This window comes from Sander lucioperca, chromosome 12 (genome assembly GCF_008315115.2).
Source record: "Sander lucioperca isolate FBNREF2018 chromosome 12, SLUC_FBN_1.2, whole genome shotgun sequence".
NCBI classification, from domain to species: domain Eukaryota; kingdom Metazoa; phylum Chordata; class Actinopteri; order Perciformes; family Percidae; genus Sander; species Sander lucioperca.
Window position 1 is genome coordinate 22,982,902 of NC_050184.1, and position 22,241 is coordinate 23,005,142.

The following is a 22,241-nucleotide window of genomic DNA, read 5'->3' on the forward strand; positions in this document are numbered from 1 at the left end:
ACAGAATAAGGCATTTTGGGCCGCAACAATCTCAAAAAAAAGGCCGCGAAATCCTGGAGAGACTGTTAAATGCTATGTTACTGAGAGATGAGTCAATATTGTTTTTGTTCATTAAACATGTAGGCCTGCAATTACTGTAGAATATGACCAAACACAATTTTACCATGGTCTCGCAGGCTTTTTTTCACATCACTTTTTATTTGCCTATATTAATAAAATATGTATTAATAATAAAAAATAATGTATTGTAGCAATTCAAAATATGCTAGTGCACTTTTTATAAATTTGAATTCTTGAAAAAGTGGCTGATAAAAAATATAAGTGGCTGGTAAAATTGGGCATCCACCAGCCACAGTGGCTGGTGGGCAAAAAAGTTAATTTTCCACCCTGCTGTCAGCAGCAACAACAGAACTTTTAGTGGACCTGAATGTGAAACGTGAAAATGTTATATTGCAAGTGCATGGTTGAAATATAGCCAAGTTCTCCAATAATGTCTGTCTGTCTGTCTGTCTCTCTCTCTCTCTGTCTGTATGTGTCTGTCTGTCTGTCTGTCTCTCTGTCTCTCTCTCTCTCTCTGTCTCTCTGTGTCTGTCTGTCTGTCTGTCTCTCTCTCTCTCTCTCTGTCTGTCTGTCTCTCTGTCTCTGTCTGTCTGTCTGTCTGTCTGTCTGTCTGTCTGCAGCCTGCTCTGCTCTACCTGGTCCCGGCCTGTGTGGGCTTCCCCGTCATCGTAGCGCTCATCAAAGGAGAGCTCACAGAGATGTTCAGGTGAGTAACCGCACACACCTGCTCCAGATTCTTACCTAAAACCGGACCCAAGTTACTGGTACAAACCGACAACCACGTCCTGGACGTCATGTGATGGTTTTGGAGTTTAGTCTCCAGGTTTTAGACTCACTCATTCAGTTAGGGTTGATGGATTAAATCAGATTTTAATCAGTCAGTAAATTAGAGCTGCAAAGGTTAATAATTCAATTAGTTTTCAACTATTAAATTAATCTCGATTCATTGACATTTTAGAGACCAAACAACTAATCATTCATCGAGGAAATAATCCACACATTAATCATTGATGAAAATAATCAGTAGTGGGAGCCCTAAAGGTGTTGCATCATTACATTTTTGGAAGCTTGTGATGTCTGTCTGTCTGTCTGTCTCTCTGCCTGACTCTCTCTCTCTCTCTCTCTCTGTCTGTCTGACTGTCTGACTCTCTGTCTGACTCTCTGTCCGTCTGACTGACTGTCTGTCTGTCGGTCTGTCTCTTCATCCTCTTCCCGTCTTTGATTGACAGCTCCTCACCTCTTCGGCTTCATCCTGTAGCTTCCCGACACCTCCTTCACTCCATCACTTGCCCTCCTCCTCTCCTCCTCCTCTTCCTCCTCCTCCTCTCCTCCTCTTCATCCTCCTCCTCCTCCTCTTCCTCCTCTTCATCCTCCTCTTCCTCCTCTTTATCCTCCTCTTCCTCCTCTTCCTCCTCTCCTCGTCCTCTTCCTCCTCTCTTCCTCCTCTCCTCGTCCTCCTCCTCTTCCTCCTCTCCTCCTCCTCTCCTCCTCCTCTTCCTCCTCCTCTCCTCTTCTGATCCATCTTCCCTCCTCCCGTCCCCTCCTTTATCCTCCCTCTCTCTCGTTTCTTAAATATTTTAGCAACAACACTCTAGCTTTTAACTTTTAGAGTTTAAGATACAAACTTACACATTCTCTCTTTCTCTCTCTCTCTCTCTCTCCCCCCTTCCCCCTCTTTTCCTTTTCACGTCTATCACCTTTCTTTTTCTTATTTCATCCTTCCTTCCCCATCCTTCTCTCCCCGTGTTCTTCCTGTACCCCCTCCCTCCCGGCCGTGGTTAGCTACGAGTCGTCTCAGGAGTTTCTCCCTGGCTCTCCCAGGCTCACTTCCTTCCCGACCGTCAGCGGTTCGCCCGCCAGCCTGGCCAGCTCCATGGACGCTGTCTCTATGGCGACAGGCTCCTCCCCCCGCCGCCGGCGCTTACAGCCCACCTCCATGTAGAGGCCCCGCCCCTCTCTCTCTTTACCCCCCCACCACCCACACACACCCACACACACACTACTTCCTGTCTCACCGGGGCAGGTAATGCGCCTGTTTCCCTCCATCCGTCTGTCCGCCTGTCTGTCTGACTTCTGTCGGACTGTCTGTCTGACTGGCTGTCTGTCTGTCCAACCCTCCGTCTGTCTCTCTGTCTCTCTGACTCTCTGTCTGTCTCTCTGTCTGACTCTGTCTGTCTGTCTGTCCAACCCTCCGTCCGTCTGTCTGTCTGTCTGTCTGTCACAAACGACAACCATGACTCCGTCACTTTGGGCTTTTTAAAATAATAACGATTTTAAACAGATTAACAGATGAAGTCGTCAACCAGTGTCGCTTTTTAGACATTTTTGTCTTTTTTAAAGCAACACAGGAAGGAAGTAAAATAAAGTGTTGATATCTTTAGAAATTAAAGAATAAAAACTAATAATTCTATATTAATGTTATCCTAGAAGTATCACAGAGCACCTTAAATATCACAGACATAGAAGAGGATTTTACAGGATTATGACACGATGTAATCACTGCAGAGTATCTGAGAAGATTAGAGGTATATTTTAAGTCAAGTATTGGGCTTTGGGAAACACTGATCCACATTTTTCAGACCAGACAACTCATCCATTCATCCATTCATCCACAATGAAAGATGTTAGCTGCATTCACTGCTCATTTATGAGAAGGCAGATTCCTTGTATAAGACTTTATTTACAGACTCATGGGCCAATAAAATGACAGCACAATACAACACTTAATACATAAATAATGACAGAGACGGAATACATTTTCTAGTGCTGTCAGTTAAACGTATTATTAACGCCGTTAACGCAAACCCATTTTAACAGCGTACATTTTTTATCGCGAGATTAACGTTCTTTTTGGCCTAGCAAACTTTGTAGTTTTTTTCACATGCTGTTGTAACAACTAGTAACGTTAGAAAAACTACAACACCACACCGGATCTAGCTAGACCGGAAACTAAACAACAGGCACGCCGCACACACTGGTTTGGGCTCGCGAGCCGGCCAAAGAGTAGTAGGCTAACGTTAGGTTTTGAGTGGATGGCGAGCACGAGACGCCAAAATGGACGCCAATAAGATTCTGAATGGAAAGTTTACTTTTAAAAAGTTGCCAAATGGTTCCATTGACAAGACCAAAGTGATCTGTGTGTTTGGTCGTTGTGAACTGAGCTATCATCACAGCACGTCCAGTCTGAAATACCACTTGATGGCCAAGCACACAGCTGATGGCCAAGCACACAGCTGATGGCCAAGTACACAGCTGATGGCCAAGCACACAGCTGATGGCCAAGCACACAGCTGATGACCAAGCACACAGCTGATGACCAAGCACACAGCTGATGACCAAGTACACAGCTGATGCGAATTCTCCGCCCCCTCGTCAAAGCCGTTATATTGTGTGAGAGATTATTTGCTCCAAGTGAGAACGTTGGTGTGAAATTGAACACTACAGTATATGCCAATGTTGTTTTCAATAAAAAAAAACGTTTGCACAAAGCAAGCCGATCCACTTTTCCATGTTGATAAGAGCCTTAAAATGAGAAAAAATAATGGGACAAAAAGATATCAAGGGACATTTGGAACAGATAAAAATGTGCGATTAATTGCGAGTTAACTATGACATTAATGTGATTAATCTAGGGCTGTGCTCGATTGAAGAAATTCTTAGTCGACTAACACTCATTCAATTGTATCGACTAATCGATTAGTTGATTTAATCGACAGATCTGTAAATCTGAGTTTCTCAGCAAAGAGTCATGAAAAAGCACCACTTTAATTCTTGTGTTTACCAGAGATGTGCTCGTACATTTCTTGGAAATAAGTCATTCAGCATGAAAAAAGCATAAAACATGACTAATCGACTAAAGAAATCTTAGTTGACTAAGACCAAAACGACCGATTAGTCGACTAATCGACTAAGAGGGAGCAGCCCTATATTAATCACGATTAAAAAATTTTATCGTTTGACAGCACTAACATTTTCATAAGATCAAATATCTAAAAATACTTGTATACTGTGGTACTTACTTGAGAATAAATCCTGATTCTGATGATCCTTTGTTTAGGTTTTTGCACACCGTTTAGAGACTGAACGTGTGCCGCGTGGTGGGCGAGGTTTCGGAGAATGCGTCCGCTGCATCGACTGCAGGAAGCTTCATGACTTAAGAGTCTGAGCTGAATGTTTCTGTGTTCATGTCTTCCGTTTATGTTCAGTCCTCGGCTAGTCAAGAAGAGCAACTGATGAAAATAATCGTGCAGAAGTCAATAAAGTGATGTTATGAGCCGCTCTAGCTTTACCAACGTTTTAGACACAGATATGGAAATAATAACGGTCCAAAATGATGTGAAAAAGAGACACAAACAGACCACAGAAACTCAAAGACAATACAAACGCATGCTGGTCTTACAGGGAGGTGTGTTCAGGTGCATTCTGGGCGTGCTGGTCTTACAGGGAGGTGTGTTCAGGTGCATTCTGGGCGTGCTGGTCTTACAGGGAGGTGTGTTCAGGTGCATTCTGGGAGTATTGCTATCTTGATGCAGCAGGAAGTGATGGCACCATTGACCAACAAAAACCTGGTCTAAAGTCAATAACGCAGCATTTCATTGTTATTTTAACAGAGCATTAGTAAAATGCTCCTAGGCTCGTGCACAGCACGTGCACACTATGCTTGTTACACACACAGGGACGCACAGCAGCACACACACATGCAGAAGATTACTAATAAAAATATTACGGTGCAAATCCTCCATAACAGCAATGCTCCAAGGTCCAAACGCACCTGGCTTTTAAAGGGAATGGGAGATGATCTCTGATTGGTTGATTCCATGTTACGCCCAAAACACCCCTCTGATTAATGAAGACACTAAGTACAACCCTTTAGAACCATGCACCCGGCACACGGACCCTTTTTACTGCCGTCAAACTATCAAAAGTAGATTTGGACACGCCCTAAACGCACCTGCACCAGGCGCTTCACGCCGTGACCTCAGATCGTTAAAATAGGACCCTGAATGTTTGATAAAGGTCATTTTTGTAATTAAAGCACAAAGGTACGGACTTCTTCCTCCTCCTTTTCAGACCAGAGTATTTATCTATTCCCTTATTCTTGTGCAAGTGAAATACTTTGTGTCTTTGTATTGTAGTTCCACGTCGTTGGAAATAAGCCCATTCATTCATTCATTCATTCATTCATTCCTCTTCCTCTGCAGGTACGAGGAGACTCCTCCAGAGGTCGCCGACGGTAAAGAGGACTCAGAGAAGAAGAAGGACCAATAGCATCCACTGCCCCCCCCCCCCCCCAATCCAGCCTGCTGCCGCCACATTTCACCGAAGCTCCCCGCTCCCAGTGTAGCCTACGTTGTTCTTCGTCTCTGGTAACCGTGGGAACGTGCCGTTTTTGTTTTGGGACTCGCTGCTGTGATTCCCGTCTCCGTCGCTCAGCTGCTCTCACGCACAGACGCCGATCCTCCCGCCGTCTCGCCTACGTTACAGTCCAGCGCTGTCTGCCCGTTTTGTCCGGGACATCTGAAAACAGATCCTAACGTTTCGGCGTGACCGGAAGGAACCAGAACATTACACGCTTTCATCTCAGCTCAACTTAGTCCGGCCGCCGTTTAGTTTTTCGTCTTAAAAAACAGCTTCACATCTAAACTTCTCGTTTATTTGCAGTTCGCCGGAGCAGAAAGAGCGGGAAACGGGGAATTAAACGTCCCTCGCTGTGATGAAGGAGCGTTTTGGTTTAAACAGCCGTCGGTCCCACGTAGGGCTGCACGATACGAGAGAAATACGAGATACGCCATAACGATGTTTCTTGCGATAAATAAACCGGTATTAGAGTACTCAGTTCTGACTTTCTGCTGCTTTCAGTATTCTGTTAAAATACAAAAGACTGCTTGTTGAATTTAAAACCAACGAAAGGAAATCTTTTCTAACATTATTTTATTGAACATTGAATATAAAACGCAGCACTAAAAAAGAACGACGGGATCTTTTTAAACTGTAATTTTCTACTGATATGATCTGAGTGTCTATCTCGATATGTCGCAGCCTTTCACAATGTGTATTATATTATATTATATTATATTATATTATATATTATATTACACCGTGCAGCCCTAACCCCCCCCCCCCCCACTGCTCTCGCTGTGGCATCACCATTTATTCAAGAGGAAAACTACCAGTCAGGTCTGGTCGGTGTAACGCTTATCAGTTCAATTTTCTAAGCACAAACGGACATTTGGAAAAACAGAAAAATGGTTTCCAATTTTTAATTTTTTTCCACCTTGACAAATTAAAAAATTGGATCTTTAAACTGTTTTTCCAATTTTCTGTTTTTATTCAGAGGATCAGAAATTAAGAAAATTACAAAATTGCGTCTGAGCTCCAGTTATTCAATACTGTAATGGTATTCTCTCCCTCGTCCCACTCACTCACTCAAAACCATCAGTTGCACCTCTGACCCCAAAGTCTCTCAGTTTTTAGTTTTTTTTGGTCCATCTGCAGTTAATGACCTGCATATTACACAAAGTAGAGGAAGAGAATATCATCGCAGTATTGAATAATTGGAGCTCAGACGCAATTTTGTAATTTTCTCAATTTCTGATCCTCTGAATAAAAACAGACAATTGGAAAAACAGTTTGAAGATCCAATTTTTTTAACTTGTCAAGGTGGAAAAAACTGAAACATTTGACATTTGAACCCATTTTTCAGTTTTTCCAAATGTCTGTCTGTGCTTAGAAAATTGAACTGATGAGCGTTACACCGACCGGGTCTGACCCAATTCTGTCGTCTTTTTCCTGTTCGTTCAGATGACCCCCAGGACGCCCGTATGTACGTTCACGTCGTAACGTCTCTTTATTTCTTTATTTCCTGTTATTTTTTGGCGCCCGGGTCGCCGCTGCTCATCCATTGGCTAACGCTCGAGGGAACACGGCTACGGCGATGACGGTTAAGTTTAGGCACCGAAACGACTCGTAAAGTTTAGGGAAAAGATGGTGGTTTGGGTTGAAACAAACGCACGTTTCCTCGGTGAACGTATTAAAATGATTGATTCATTAGCTGAGATTTGAAGTCACTTCCTGCCATCCACCCTGCCTTCTGCCTTCTGCGTTTCCTGTTTGGTTTTTACTTGTGTTTTATTGGTTATCTTGTTAAAGGGCAGACTTTGAAGATGACGAGTCCAGTCAGAAGTCTTTGATTGTCTGAATGCTGACTGTACCTGTGACTGCTGGCAGGAAATAAATCCCTCTTGTGTTCAGGCCGGACTCGCTGAGTGGCTTCACATTCGTGTGTGTGTGTGTGTGTGTGTGTGTGTGTGTGTGTGTGTGTGTGTGTCCTGGTGGGGTACATGACCTGAAATATGACTCACCTCATGGGGACCAGTTTTTCCCGTGGGGACCAAATCATGGTCCCCACAGGCACAAGCATTGCAATCAATAGAAAACAGGCTGCTGATGTGTCTGGTGCAATTTTCTTAAAAAAAAAAAATAGGTCCCCATGGAGTTCATTTTCACAACTTTGTGTGTGCACCTAGTGGTCAGAGATGGTATTGCTGTGTGTGAAATTGCACTGGTGGGATCACCAGTGCAATTAGTTTTCCCAAATCTACAAGGGGGGGACCCATTAAATCATTAAATCATTATTTAATGATTAAACTTCCTTTCAAAGTGGTTTTATTCTTTGAAAGAAACGGATGATAACATTTTTGTTGGCTTGAATTAGACAAAAAACAACTATAAGCATATCAATTAATAACTAAAGAAACAATCATTTGTAAATTATAGGGATACGGTATATATAGAATTTATTTTTTTATTCTATTAGAGTTTTTAAATTTTTCAATAATTGATACACTACCAGGAAATTCATAGGAGAGCAGAAATTAAAACCATTTTAACACATTAGATACTTGGACACCAGTAAAGTCCAGGGGTTTATATTCTATGTATAATTGAGGTCAACAGGTGCCACATGCACATTTAAAAATGAGTTCAGTTTGTTACATACTATTTTGAATTATGACCTGTTTTCCTTTACATACATAGACATTTCCACCATAAATTGGTGCAAATTTCATTTGCTTTTATAATTAAATATTCTTTGTTATTGATTAGACTGACTTTTTTGTTTTTATGGTAAAGCAAACTAAGTGATTTGGTCATCTCAAAGAGGGGATCAGTCACAGTTGGATCAACCAAAAGAAATAAATACATTTTGCGCTGTATAGACGAATGTGGATATGTTTATTTATAGTGTTAGGTGGGAGGTAGGACTACAAAACCTCTTAGCCCCAGAGTCTAATGGCAGGTTAAGGTGGGACTGCAGGCTATGGCTGCCCACTGCTCCTAAGTAGTTAGAATGAGTTAAATGCCAAGCTTATATTCCTTGAATGGTGTACATGTACTTAGCAAATAAAATAAATATTATTATATGAGATATTGTGTAAACATCAAAATACACTATGTCATGTTAAATATCTCAAGCCAATATTTCAATCCAAACCTCAAGCAAGTGAACAACACAAACATAGCAAGCCAGCATATAATTCTTACTAGTCCAACAGCAAGATGCCCAGTCTGTCAGCAGACTTTTATTTCGAGAAGCTCTCGCCAACGACAAAAAGCCAGTTTGGGATTTACCCTTGCTTGGTCACTCTCCTTTTTCTCTGTGTCTTCTCTTCGATCTCCTAGTCTCTGGCATGATGTATGTAGAGGCTTCTTAACCCAGTTCTGTTACCCGCTCGCGCGGCCCTGGTTCTGGCATGACACGGGCGCTGCTCTCCACCAGCATTTATTTCCCCCCCATGCCCCGTCCTTAACCTCCTTCCAGCAGTCTAAAACTCCTCTGCTAATGGGTAATGGGGTAAACACCAACATTACCCCAGTGCTTCAAGCTCAGAGTCCTGGCAGAATGGCTAACTGAGCTAACTAGCTGACAGCAGCTAGAGTTTAGGCTGAATCTCAATTCTCTATTTACCCTACCCCTAGCCCTTGGCCTTAGCCCTTGGCCCTAGAAAAACGAGGGGTAGGGGTGAAAACATACCCCTATGAAATGGGACGCCACTTGGTTACATCATCATACATACTTAGGTCTGTTTGCAATACATACTTGTATACACACTGCATGGTGTGTTGTATATCTGTTTCAGTTATCACTGTTGTGAATGTCATTGATGTTCAGAAACACTTTGTGTTAACAAAAAGTTGTCTTTATTGCCCAAGAAAGTAAACATTACAGGCAAGAACATTATATAAAAATATGTTATATTACAGAACCATTATCAACTATTAGAACCATAACTTAGATGTCACACACATATAAGGCACTCAAATGTATAAAACTCAAAAAAGACACACAAGACCACAAACAAACAAAAAAAATACAGCTATTCTGATATTCCAGACCAGTCTGATGTCTGTTGACCAGTAACCTTTCCCTCCAGACCAGTCTGATGTCTGTTGACCAGTAACCTTTCCCTCCAGACCAGTCTGATGCCTGTTGACCAGTAACCTTTCCCTCCAGACCAGTCTGATGCCTGTTGACCAGTAACCTTTCCCCTCATACCCCATTTCTTTCATTAGTGTCCTGTATCATAACCAACAACAATGTACAGGTGCATGAACAGGAATGAATTACACAAGTTTACAATAATACAGTACCAATACAATAATGAATGGCTACAACATAATTGCAGAAACTTCTGCTCGTTTTCAGAAAGTGGATCAGCTGCTGGGTTTCCTCCGGCGTCCCTGTGTGATACAGGACGGTAGTGTTGTACACTGATATCAAACGAAATTCGCTGCTAATGGAGTTTAGTTAACGCTGTAGACATGCATGGAGTCCATTCAAGGCAGAGAAATGCGGGACTGTTGTGCAAATAAGCAATGTAGCTAACGTTAACTTTAGCGTTAGCATAGCAAGCTAGCGATTTTTAAAAAGTTTTCAATTAACAACATGGTTGCAAATATATATGTACAGGACTGTGTAGAGCACAAAACAAGACTGTCGTAATTTTTAAATCAATTCTTTAATCCGAAAATACTTTCATTTATGGGTCTCTCTGGTCAACCTGGCAGCCAGGTTTCCTGTTGCGCAATGAATCAGGATAGCCCTTGCTGTTCAAGTATGCTCGCGTTCTTACTTGGCGTCAAGGTGTATATAGCCCTTCCCCCTAGCCCTACCCCTCGACCAATATGAGTATTGGGACAGCCCTTACTCTCACGGGAGCGCGCTAACCAAGGGCTAAGGGCTAAGGGGTAGGGTAAATAGAGAATTGAGATTCAGCCTTAGGGTTACTTTAGCAACGAGTAAAGCTTTCTGTACATTAGGAAACTCCGTAAATCACAGAGTCGAGGCAGAGCAGCCGAGGGAAAACCACTTTCACTAAAATCAGTCAATCCAGTTGCAGACTTCTCCTGGCAGTTCGTACCTGCTCACCAAAGCTACATAATGTGAGAAAAGGTGATCGGGCCCACTGTGGAAATGACAAAGGCCCAGTTTTCCTTTTACAAGTCAGAGTAACATCACAATTATTCTAAAGTTGTTATTTTAAGGTAAAAAAATTACAATATGTTGCTTTTAGACATTTTTAAATTCAACAGATATAATACCTTTATTTATAACATAATGTACCAATACTGACAGATTGAACTGACTGAAAAAACAATTATTGAGGCTGCTAAGTTAGCCTATACAAACTCAGGTTGCAGTTAGCAGTGCTCTGTTAGCCTATATAAGTTGAGGCTACAGTTAGCTGTGCTCTGTTAGCCTATATAAGTTGAGGCTACAGTTAGCAGTGTTCTGTTAGCCTATATAAGTTGAGGCTACAGTTAGCAGTGTTCTGTTAGCCTATATAAGTTGAGGCTACAGTTAGCTGTGCTCTGTTAGCCTATATAAGTTGAGGCTACAGTTAGCTGTGCTCTGTTAGCCTATATAAGTTGAGGCTACAGTTAGCAGTGCTCTGTTAACCTATACAAACTCAGGCTGCAGTTAGCAGTGCTCTGTTAGCCTATACAAACTCAGGTTGCAGTTAGCAGTGCTCTGTTAGCCTATACAAACTGAGGCTGCAGTTAGAAGGGCTATGCTAGCCTATACAAACAGACAGTACAGAACAAAAGACAGAAGACGCACATCTGGATGGGGTTTGGGTCGAAAGAATGATCCACTATTTCACACGTCAAATACACAGTATGATTTAGCAACCACACAGGATAGACGGTATTTAGTGCCAGCCAGTTTTAATGTGACTACTGTATTTCAACTAAGTTACTTTCCTTTACTACTGGTTCAAGTAATCAATGTTCAGATTATAACATTGACTAAGGCTGCGTTCCAGACAATCAGAACTTGAATATTTCCAACCTCCTACTAGTTTAAGCACAATGGAACCGGCCCAGTTCCTGCCTGTACTTGTTTGGTATTAGCAAGCTTGTTGATGACTCCGATGAGGATAGCATAGTGGTGGAAGTCACAGTTTTAGTGGTTCTCTCTCTGTGCTTTGCTTTCTCTTTCTCTCTCAGTGAGATTTATTTGTGATAGATTGATTAATGCCGGCAATGACATTACTTGCAAGTTGCCCCAGTAACTTAGTTGTTAATGTTCATTAGCTGACAGAGACAGGTAACTGCTGTCAGCTAGCTGCAAGTTTCTATACTGTAAATGTAGTTCGAGATTTTTTTCAGTTTTACGGTTTCTTTCGCCAGGCTTTGCCCTCTCTGTCATACACAGAGCAGAGCAGCGGTCAATAATGGCAAGCTCCATGGTGTTTCACAGGACTGCTCCTCAAATCCAGTACCTCCTAAGCCGCTGCCTCGCAGCCCAGTTGCCCAAACACCAGTACCCCACCGATCCCATTACTCTCCCATTACCCCACGCACTAACTTTATTGTCAGTATAACTGACAATAGCAAAGGCTTGAACAGCCATGCACCATCTCAGCCCAATGCCTTTGTTTTCCCCAAGCGTAACTTTGGCCAGACTGCATGCACATTCAGTTAGACTGTAATGTGTCAAAAGAGATGTGGTGGTGACAGGTGAAGGTATCAGATGGTAAATAAAATTCTAACATGCAACATTGAGCAAAATACTATGTAAGATTCAATGAAAGATTAGATAATAATTAAATAGCTCAGGACAGGCTGTTATGTTGTGGTTATATCACAGCTAAGGGGGATTGTTTGGCCTGACGCAAAGCGTCATCCTATGGCAATATGACAGTTATAGGCAAATTCCAATTAAAATGAAAAAAAATAAAATAATTTTCACAATAGAATAGGCTACAGGGCTGACTGCCTGCATATACCAAGGCAGTTGCTATGGAGCGCAGCACAGGAAACGCTAGCCTTCACTAGCAGCTAGCACAGACACACACATTTCTTTTGCTTAACACTAAAGAAAGTCACACTATGACACAAACTATCCGATCTAGGCAGCGGTAGAGCAGCAACTTGTGTTCTGCGCTGTCAAATGACTGCTTTTGAATGAATGCTTTTGTCAAAACGGCTTCAGTTCCCCATCGTAAAGGGCTGTCTGACAGCAAGGTAAAGCCTTGAAAATATTCTAAATATAGCGGGGATACTTGTGTATGGGCAGTTTCCCTCCGTGGCACCAGCTATCAGTTTATTAGTCCCAAAAATAAATGTCTGGCTTTTGTATATAAAGTAATGAATAATTACTATGATTTAAAGCTTTAGATGATAAAATAAAAACAGTGCAAATTATATCTTACAGTACTAAAGAACATGTATTTGCACTAGTCGCTTGTGCCCACCCAACATTTTTTACTGCGTCCGCCATTTAAAGCTGCCCAGAACCCAAGGGGGTCAGCTTCTCCTCGGACCGCGAACCTCCTATGGCGCCATTTTGATGCTACCAAGCCATCACCTCCCGTTAGCATCCCATTGACTGCCATTCATTTTGACGTCACTTTGACAGAGAATAACTTTACATCTGAAGAGTTTAAAGACTCTATTTGTCCATTGTTTATTTCTAAAGAAACACGACAATGTATAAAAGGCTCCATTACCTTGTACCTCACGTTATGGCTCCGTAGCAGACGTTTTTATAAAAATAGGCTAACGATTGGGTCATAACCACGAGACTTACTGTCTCATAGTAGAGGAATTACCGTATAGTACAGGAGAAGCTCTCAGGCAGTTTGGACTTCCATTAGCTGTTTAAGTTTAATTACTAATGTTAACTATCATTTTAGTGATCAATAATTAGCCTGTGTCTATGTTATCTCCTTACATATACCTACGCTCTCCGTCTCTGCTAGATTGGGAATGATTGAGATTTCTCTTGGCACAGCTACCAGAAGACTTCCAACTTTCAGACAGGTTGCTCACGTCACATCTACGTCTTCAAGCTCAGTTGGAGGCTGCTCAGTAACGCTCAGACATCACCGGGAAAGAGACTTCACTGGTCTCCGTCCAGAGACACGGGACCTGCTGGTCCATTCTATATATGTCAATGCCCATGACAGTCTGTCTTTGAATTTCTGGAGAAGCCAGACCCACGTGACGCGTTCGTCCAATCAGTTGCCAGCTTTAATTTTTTGGGTGACAATCCAGATTAGCGCCGCCTGCTGTTATGGAGACGTATTACGTCTGGTCTCTTCGGTGTTCTGGGGAACTTTTTGGACCAACTCGGGGAGACTGATCAGCCACACTGGCTTTACTGCCGACGGTCGGCCGTCTGGTCGGTGTGTAACGGCCTTTAGGGTCCACCGGTAGTGGGAGGACCAGGTGGCTGAACCCCTCAAGGGTTTTTGTTTATCTGAAGTTTGACACATCTTCACAAAAATAGACGATCTCTGCAGGGAGGAAGTGACGTGTGTCTGCCTCCACACATCCAGCTGCAGAAGCACAGCAGCACTTTTAAAGATTATATTAAATTTCTCAGACGTATAGACACTAAGAAGAGTAATACAACTATCACACTATATATGGAGGAGTTTTAGGAGATTAATAAAGAGGGAGAGACAGAGAGAGGGAGGGAGCAAGAGAGGGAGAGAGGGAGAGAGAGAGAGAGAGGGAGAGAGAGAGCGAGAGAGAGAGAGGGGGAGAGGGGGAGGGAGAGGGAGAGAGAAAGGGAGAGAGAGAGAGAGAGAGAGATGGGAGAGAGGGAGAGAGAGACGGAGAGAGACAGGGAGAGAGGGAGAGAGAGACAGAGGGAGAGAGATGGAGGGAGAGAGAGGGAGAGAGAGATGGAGGGAGAGACGGAGAGAGGAAGGGAGAGAGAGAGGGCGATGGAGAGAGAGGGAGAGGGAGAAGGAGAGAGATGGAGCGAGAGAGATGGAGAGAGACAGAGAGAGAGAGAGATGGGAGAGAGGGAGAGAGAGAGGGAGGGAGAGACGGAGAGAGGGAGTTTGTATTTGTGTTGAATCGTCTCGGCCACCGTAGATCACCGATCTCTCGAGGATAAATAAAGGTTGAATGAAGGAATGAATGAATGTTGTGTATTATTTTATTTCATGATAAACAATTTGTATCAAAAACAAACTCTCGCAAGTGTTGTATTTCTCATAATAACATTGTTATTTCTAAAACCAAAAGATATTTACGTTTATGACCAAAATCTGAATATATTTGAGAAGTTGGAACCGGAGAATATTTAGTATTTCTGCTGGAAGATCTTACAGTCACATTGAAAAAAGTCAAGAAATTTAGGAGAATTGTTTAAAGTTTGCACGCCTAAGTCCTCCTACACACTGGCTGCGTGGCGTGAGCGTGGCGTGAGCGTGGCGTGAGTGTGAGCGTGGCGTTTTCTACGTCTTTCCACCAGAAAGGTGTCTGACGCGGCGCTGCTGCTGCTAGCCTGGTCTGGACACATGGATGTTTCTCATCAACATAAACATAAATATATTCTGATCTGATTACAGCAAAGACAACGTCAGCAGGATTGACGGCTAAATAGGCTCCAGAATATTTCCTTCTGGATTGACAGGTGCAATATTTGAAAATCAATAATTATTTATTATAAATTTTTTTTTAAATTACATTTATATCAAAACCTCGAGACTTTCAAACATCAACATGTCATTTATTAAATGTATTTGTGTCTAAATGACATATAAACATCTTTTCATATTCTATATTGTCTGGAAACGCTTCCAACACGCTGGCGTGTGACGTGAAAAATAGGCGTCGGTTCTATTTCTAGCACGCACGCGATTTCGAGCAGCACCTGAGACGTGCGCGTCACGCAGGCAGTGTGCACGCTCTAACCTGTTACCATGGGAGCCCAAATATAAACGGACACGCCCACGCCACGCAGCCGCCACGCCACGCAGCCGCCACGCCCACGCCACGCAGCCAGTGTGCAGGAGGTCTAATAATGTGACGATAATGATCATATAATGTCTTTATAATGTTACTCTCAAATGAAGAAAGACAATTTGTCTCATTAAATAGATTTTAAAGAATCCACACAACACTATAACAGGGGTTTTCAAATTGGGTGAATGTGAGCCTCCCCTTAGAGTAGTTAAGGACAGCCGAGCCCCCCCCTTCCCCAAAATCCCGTCCGCCTGCCCTAACCCACACATGCCTCTGCAGTACATGCCATCTTTTGTGTGTCCCAGACAATGATAAGTTTCAATAACAACTGATAAAATGTAAATATTTTTTAATATTGTATTTGAAGACATTTTATTTCCACAACTTTTTAAAAAGTGCATTCATAAACGATTCTTTGCAACAGCAAATCATTTCTAACTTCATGCAGGCCTAATTGAGGCTACTTTTAAAATCACTGAACATCAGACATCCACAAGTCAACAAAACATGCTTAACATGTGTTATGATGGGGGGGGGGTCAACCCCCTGAACATTTTGAGCATTAAACACTTCATTTCCTGCATTCTGGTGAATGTTTATGCACCTATTTCTACCTTTTTCTGAATCAATATGCTGGAAATATCTTTATGTAAAGGGAAACAGATTACAATCAAAATCTAAAAACATAATGGAATATTTAGCAGTAAGGCTCTCAGGCTTTCTGTATTGCTTTATCTATTTATTCTCCTGTAGATCAACTTTTCTAATTATATCTGAGTCAGCACACATGTAGCCTAGCATCATTTACTCCTCCCTCCTCTTTTGCTTCTTTTGTTGGGGAAGTAACCTCCTTAAATGTGCATATGACAATTATTTACCCCAATGATACATTATTCATTTTAATGTATTAATAAACTCCTGGACTGTAATATTTCAGATGTTTGAGCAAGATTTCTGCTCATGTCCAAAACTTTGTGCACATTCACATTCAAATATATCTCATCCCATCTGTGCTCTCTGAGATTTGGAGGAGTTGTGATATTTTGAGAAAAATAAAGTTATAATAGGCTATTACAAGAATACAGTCACTATATTTCAGAAAATAATCCACCTGCACCATAGCCTGCTGTGCATTACGTGATATCTCTGCTGATACGGTAGATCTCAGACCTCCTGACAGACTCAGAGCCCCGTTTTGGTCTCTGGTCTCTGAATGAGACAAAGTTTAGGGAAGTGGCTGTACGCTGCTCTACATCGGAGGTGGAAAACCAAAACTACGGCAGAAATACACGGAGCACAAACGGGACACATCTACCGCAGCATGTCGACAGCAGAGCGCGTCCTTTATAAACCTGAACCTGCACAGCTTTTTACAGCGAGAGTGGACACTAAGCGACGTCCGGTTTCATATTTGTCAGTCAACTTTTCAAAATACATTCGGGGCTGAAGCCCCGGCAAAATCAGCTGATGCCGCGTCTGTCAGTGGAAACAATGAGGCCGCGCTTTTGATGCGCAGAGGCGTTCGATGCGGGGCTGCACTGCGGAGAGAAATAAACGCAAGTCGTCCTCCACCTGCAGCCAAACCATCACTCACACAAGTAGGTGGAGGTGAAGGGGATTAGGACTTTCATAGCCTTAGTGGAGATCTGGGGGAACTCGCTCTCCACAGACAACCGTAACGCGTGATGGACATTTCTCCCGGTCTCTGTCACACCGCAGCAGAGGTGCAGCCTCGGACCCCGACCAGGTGAAACCTAACTTTAACTCAGGATCATATTTCCTTTCCTCATATTTTTTTGCTGGGTCCTGTCTCCTCCCTTAATGCTGACTTCTGTTGACTTGGGACAAGGAAACGATGCACTTTAAAACTAATACACGCACGCACAATTACAGATATCAATAGAGCTGCATAGTTATTTTTTCTTCACGTGTCGCGCCTCCCCTGTGGCTCTTTGGCGCCCCCCAGGGGAGGCGCGCCTCACCTATTGAGAACCCCTGCACTATAACACTATAACACTATAACACTATAACACTATACACTATATATATTCAATCTATAAAATCTCAGAAAACATTTCGGTTATATTTCCCCACAGCCGATAAATCAGATAAATACAAAAGTCTAGTTTTTATTCCTCCTGTTGTCCTCGGGTCAACTTTGACTCGTTTTCAAAGTTTTTTTTTTATATCAGAAATTTGGGTTTCTTAAAAACCTAATTGAACATGTTTGCTTCCATAATTAAAATGTTTAAAACAAACGTCAAAAATGTTGAAAAAAAAATGACCAAAGAAAGCAACAAATGTTGAAACAAGGGTCAAAAATGTCGAAAAAGGCGATGAAAATGTCAAAAATGATTTTAAAAAATGACAAAAGTGTGAAAACCCCAAATTGAACATGTGTGGTTCTACACAACGCTCTGCACAAGACAAATTAAAATGTTTGAAAAAAACGTCAACAAGTGATTTTCTGTTTAGACCCGGAAGGACAACACGAGGTAAATCGACGACAGCCCAAAGATATTTAGTTTATGACCATATATAACAATATTATAAATAATATATGTAATATAACAAAGAAAAGCATCAAATCTTCATGTTTACAAAGCTGGAAGCTGTGACTATTTAACATTTCTGCTTGAAAATGACTAAAAGGATGAATTGATTATCAAAATAGATGCGACTAATTGATTAAAGGATGACGTCAGTATTTTTAAAGAGTAAGATCCTTTTAGTTTAACATGAAACAGCCCCGAAATCACCATCACCAAACTACACCAGACTCCATGTAAATAATCAGGACTTTTGTCATCGTAAAACACACTTCATTCAAAGTGGACAGAAAGTAAATAAAACTATCAAAAGCCGTCTTGGTTCATCGTTCCACTGTTCCAACAATCACCACTCTGGTTTGGTTCAAATAAACCCTTAATTCACCCATTTACATGTGGAGATATGCTGGCTCTATACACGCTAAAAGTCCTGATTATTTACATGGAGTCTGGTGTAGTTTGGTGATGGTGATTTCGGGGCTGTTTCATGTTAAACTAAAAGGATCTTACTCTTTAACTAAAAGGTCTATCTGATTTGAGGAAAGAAACTCAACTCAACATTACAGCTCATCCCTCTTCCTCCTCCTCGTTTGTCTTCTTGTCTTCCTTGTGGAAGACTTTTCCATCGGCCTGCTTCCTCCAGCTCAGTTTGATGTTGTCGTCCAGCCCCTGGTCCCTCAGCTTCTGTTTCAGCTGAGACACAAAACTCAACTCAACATCATCACTCACAGAGAGAGGGGGGAACACCAGAGCAGGGGGAATGAAAGGGGGAAACGCCAGAGCAGGGGGAATGAAAGGGGGAAACGCCAGAGCAGGGGGAACGAGAGGGGGGAACGCCAGAGCAGGGGGAACGAGAGGGGGGAACGCCAGAGCAGGGGGAACGAGAGGGGGGAACGCCAGAGCAGGGGGAACGAGAGGGGGGAATGCCAGAGCAGGGGATGAGAGGGGGAGTAGAGCAGGGGGAACGAGAGGGGGGAACGCCAGAGCAGGGGGAATGAGAGGGGAAACACAGCAGAGATGAGAGGGGGAAACGCCAGAGCAGGGGGAATAAGAGGGGGACACACCAGAGCAGGGGGAATGAGAAGGGGAAACACCAGAGCAGGGGGAATGAGAGGAGGAAATGCCAGAGCAGGGGGAATGAGAGGGGGAAACCCCAGAGCAGGGGGAATGAGAGGGGGAAACCCCAGAGCAGGGGGAATGATAAGGGGAAACACCAGAGCAGGGGGAATGAGAGGGGGGAAACACCAGAGCAGGGGGAATGAGAGGGGGGAAACGCCAGAGCAGGGGGAATGAGAGGGGGAGGTAGAGCAGGGGGAACGAGAGGGGGGAACGCCAGAGCAGGGGGAATGAGAGGAGTAAACGTAGCAGAAGATATCCCTTTTTAAACCAATACGTAGCAGCGTAAATGTAGCCACAGTGCTGTAATATTATTATTTTCTCCCAGAATGCATTGCCATTTACAGTATCATCCTGTACAACATTTAAACAGTGAGATACTGTGAGATTTTGGCTGTAAATCTACATCAAAGGTTCACAGTGTGTATATAGCTTTTATTTATTTAGCTGTATTCATTATTTTAAAATAAAATATCTGTTTTCTCTTCACACGGTCTCTTTATTGCTGGAATGTGAATTTTCTCTCTGAGGGTGAATGAAGTTGTCTTTATCTTCTTGTATTTTGCTTTTAGGAGTCATTTGGTTGTTCTGATTTAGTATAAAAGTATAAAACATGAGTTACCTGCTTCAACATGGCCTCCATCACAGCAGGGTCATTCAGATCCAGACTGTTCTTGTTCTCAAACTTCACTTTCACCACTTTCATCACTTTCATCACTTGCTTTGGAACAGGAACCGCTTTGTAAAAATCAAAACAAACTTTATGAGTTATAACATGTCTGTCTGGATAATAATCAGCATCCTGTTCATTATAATGTTGACTTTCCTCATCAACAGACTCAAACAAAATCTGCAGATATTTAGCGAACTGTTTCTCTGCTTGGGTTTGAGATGTTTTAACATTCAGTTTTATTTAAATTTTTTAAAAATCTGCGGAAACAATCTGTAGAAACTTCTGCGAAATTCTGCATCTGGAACTGGTCATCACCGGTTTGAACAATGACCTCCATCTGCTGCAGATTTTCAGCATTAAAGGACAATTCCGGCGCAAAATGAACCAAGGGGTTAATAACATATGTGTACTGAGTCAACCGTTCTCTGGGATCTGTTTTCATGCTAATCGAATGTTTCTCTAGCTTGAAACAGCAGACACAGTTAAAGAAATGGACCAACAGATGCCGTGTCTCTGGACGGAGACCAGTGAAGTCTCTTTCCCGGTGATGGCTGAGCGTTACTGAGCAGCCTCCAACTGAGCTTGAAGACGTAGATGTGACGTGAGCAACCTGTCTGAAAGTTGGAAGTCTTCTGGTAGCTGTGCCAAGAGAAATCTCAATCATTCCCAATCTAGCAGAGACGGAGAGCGTAGGTATATGTAAGGAGATAACATAGACACAGGCTAATTATTGATCACTAAAATGATAGTTAACATTAGTAATTAAACTTAAACAGCTAATGGAAGTCCAAACTGCCTGAGAGCTTCTCCTGTACTATACGGTAATTCCTCTACTATGAGACAGTAAGTCTCGTGGTTATGACCCAATCGTTAGCGTATTTTTATAAAAACGTCTGCTACAGAGCCATAACGTGAGGTACAAGGTAATGGAGCCTTTTATACATTGTCGTGTTTCTTTAGAAATAAACAACGGACAAATAGAATCTTTAAACTCTTCAGATGTAAAGTTATTCTCTGTCAAAGTGACGTCAAAATGAATGGCAGTCAATGGGATGCTAACGGGAGGTGATGGCTTGGTAGCATCAAAATGGCTGAGACAGGATGTGCATAAAAGGAAACAAAAGAAAAGAGCGTGTCATAAGAAGAAACTTCCTCGGCAGTCTAGAATTATAATAGCATAACTAGGAGAGGCACTATATTATTGATTATATTATTGATTATACGAATCTGATGACTGTAAAGAGAAGCAGAGAAAAGCAGGGGTGCTGTGTCTGCAGCGATACGCCCTGGCCCGCCGGTCTAGGCGTTCACTGCAACTCCTCACTCCCTAACTATAAGCTTTATCAAAGAGGAGAGTTTTCAGTTTAGTCTTAAATGTAGCGATGGTGTCTGCCCCCCGAACCCAGATTGGGAGCTGGTTCCACAGGAGAGGAGCCTGATAGCTGAAGGCTCTGCCTCCCATTCTACTTTTAGAGACTCTAGGAACCACAAGTAACTCTGCATTCTGGGAGCGTAGTGCTCTAGTGGGACAATAAGGTACTAAGAGGTCCTCAAGATATGAAGGAGCTTGACCATTTAGAGCTTTGTAGGTCAGAAGAAGGATTTTAAATTCAATCCTGGATTTTACAGGAAGCCAATGGAGAGAAGCTAATACAGGAGAAATATGATCTCTTTTCTTAGTTCTTGTCAGAACACGCGCTGCAGCATTCTGGATCAGCTGGAGAGTCCTAAGGGACTTATTTGAGCATCCTGATAATAAGGAATTACAGTAGTCCAGCCTGGAAGTAACGAATGCATGGACTAGTTTTTCTGCATCGTTTTGAGATAGGATGTTCCTAATTTTAGCAATGTTACGAAGGTGAAAAAAGGCTGTTCTAGAGGTGTGTTTTAGATGGGCGTTAAAGGATAGATCCTGATCAAAAATAACTCCTAGATTTCTGACAGTAGTACTGGAGGCCAGGGCAATACCATCCAGAGTAATTATATCTTCGGCTAATGAGGTTCGGAGGTGTTTTGGGCCCAGCACAATAACTTCGGTTTTGTTTGAGTTTAACATCAGGAAATTGTAGGCCATCCATGATTTTATATCTTTAATGCATGCTTGAAGTTTAGCTAGCTGGCTGGTTTCGTCTGGCTTGATTGACAGATATAATTGGGTGTCATCCGCATAACAGTGAAAGTTAATTGAGTGTTTCCTAATAATATTGCCTAGAGGAAGCATATATAAGGAGAATAGAATTGGTCCAAGCACTGAGCCTTGAGGAACGCCATGGTTAATTTTAGCGCAATTGGAGGGTTTATTGTTAACATTAACAAATTGCGATCGATCAGAGAAGTAGGACTTAAACCAGTTTAGTGCGATTCCTTTAATGTCAACTAAATGTTCCAGTCTCTGTAAGAGGATGGTATGGTCAATAGTATCGAATGCAGCACTAAGATCTAATAAGACAAGTACGGAGACAAGTCCTTTGTCTGAAGCAATTAGAAGATCGTTAGTGATTTTCACCAGTGCCGTCTCTGTGCTATGATGCTTTCTAAATCCTGACTGAAAGTCCTCAAATAAGCTATTGCTA

General features: G+C 42.4%; 1 protein-coding gene across 2 annotated transcripts in view; it reads left to right on the forward strand.

The window, feature by feature from the left end:
• hm13 (histocompatibility (minor) 13) overlaps positions 1–5,805 on the forward strand; it is a 24,375-nt gene extending 18,570 nt beyond the window's left edge. For both annotated transcript variants that reach the window (XM_036008354.1, XM_031293151.2), the window contains 2 exons: positions 681–766; positions 5,262–5,805. In XM_036008354.1, the coding sequence (XP_035864247.1) occupies positions 681–766; positions 5,262–5,328 (153 nt within the window). In that variant the 3' untranslated portion in view covers positions 5,329–5,805. The remainder of the gene's footprint in view (positions 1–680; positions 767–5,261) is intronic.
• Positions 5,806–22,241: the final 16,436 nt, after the last annotated feature.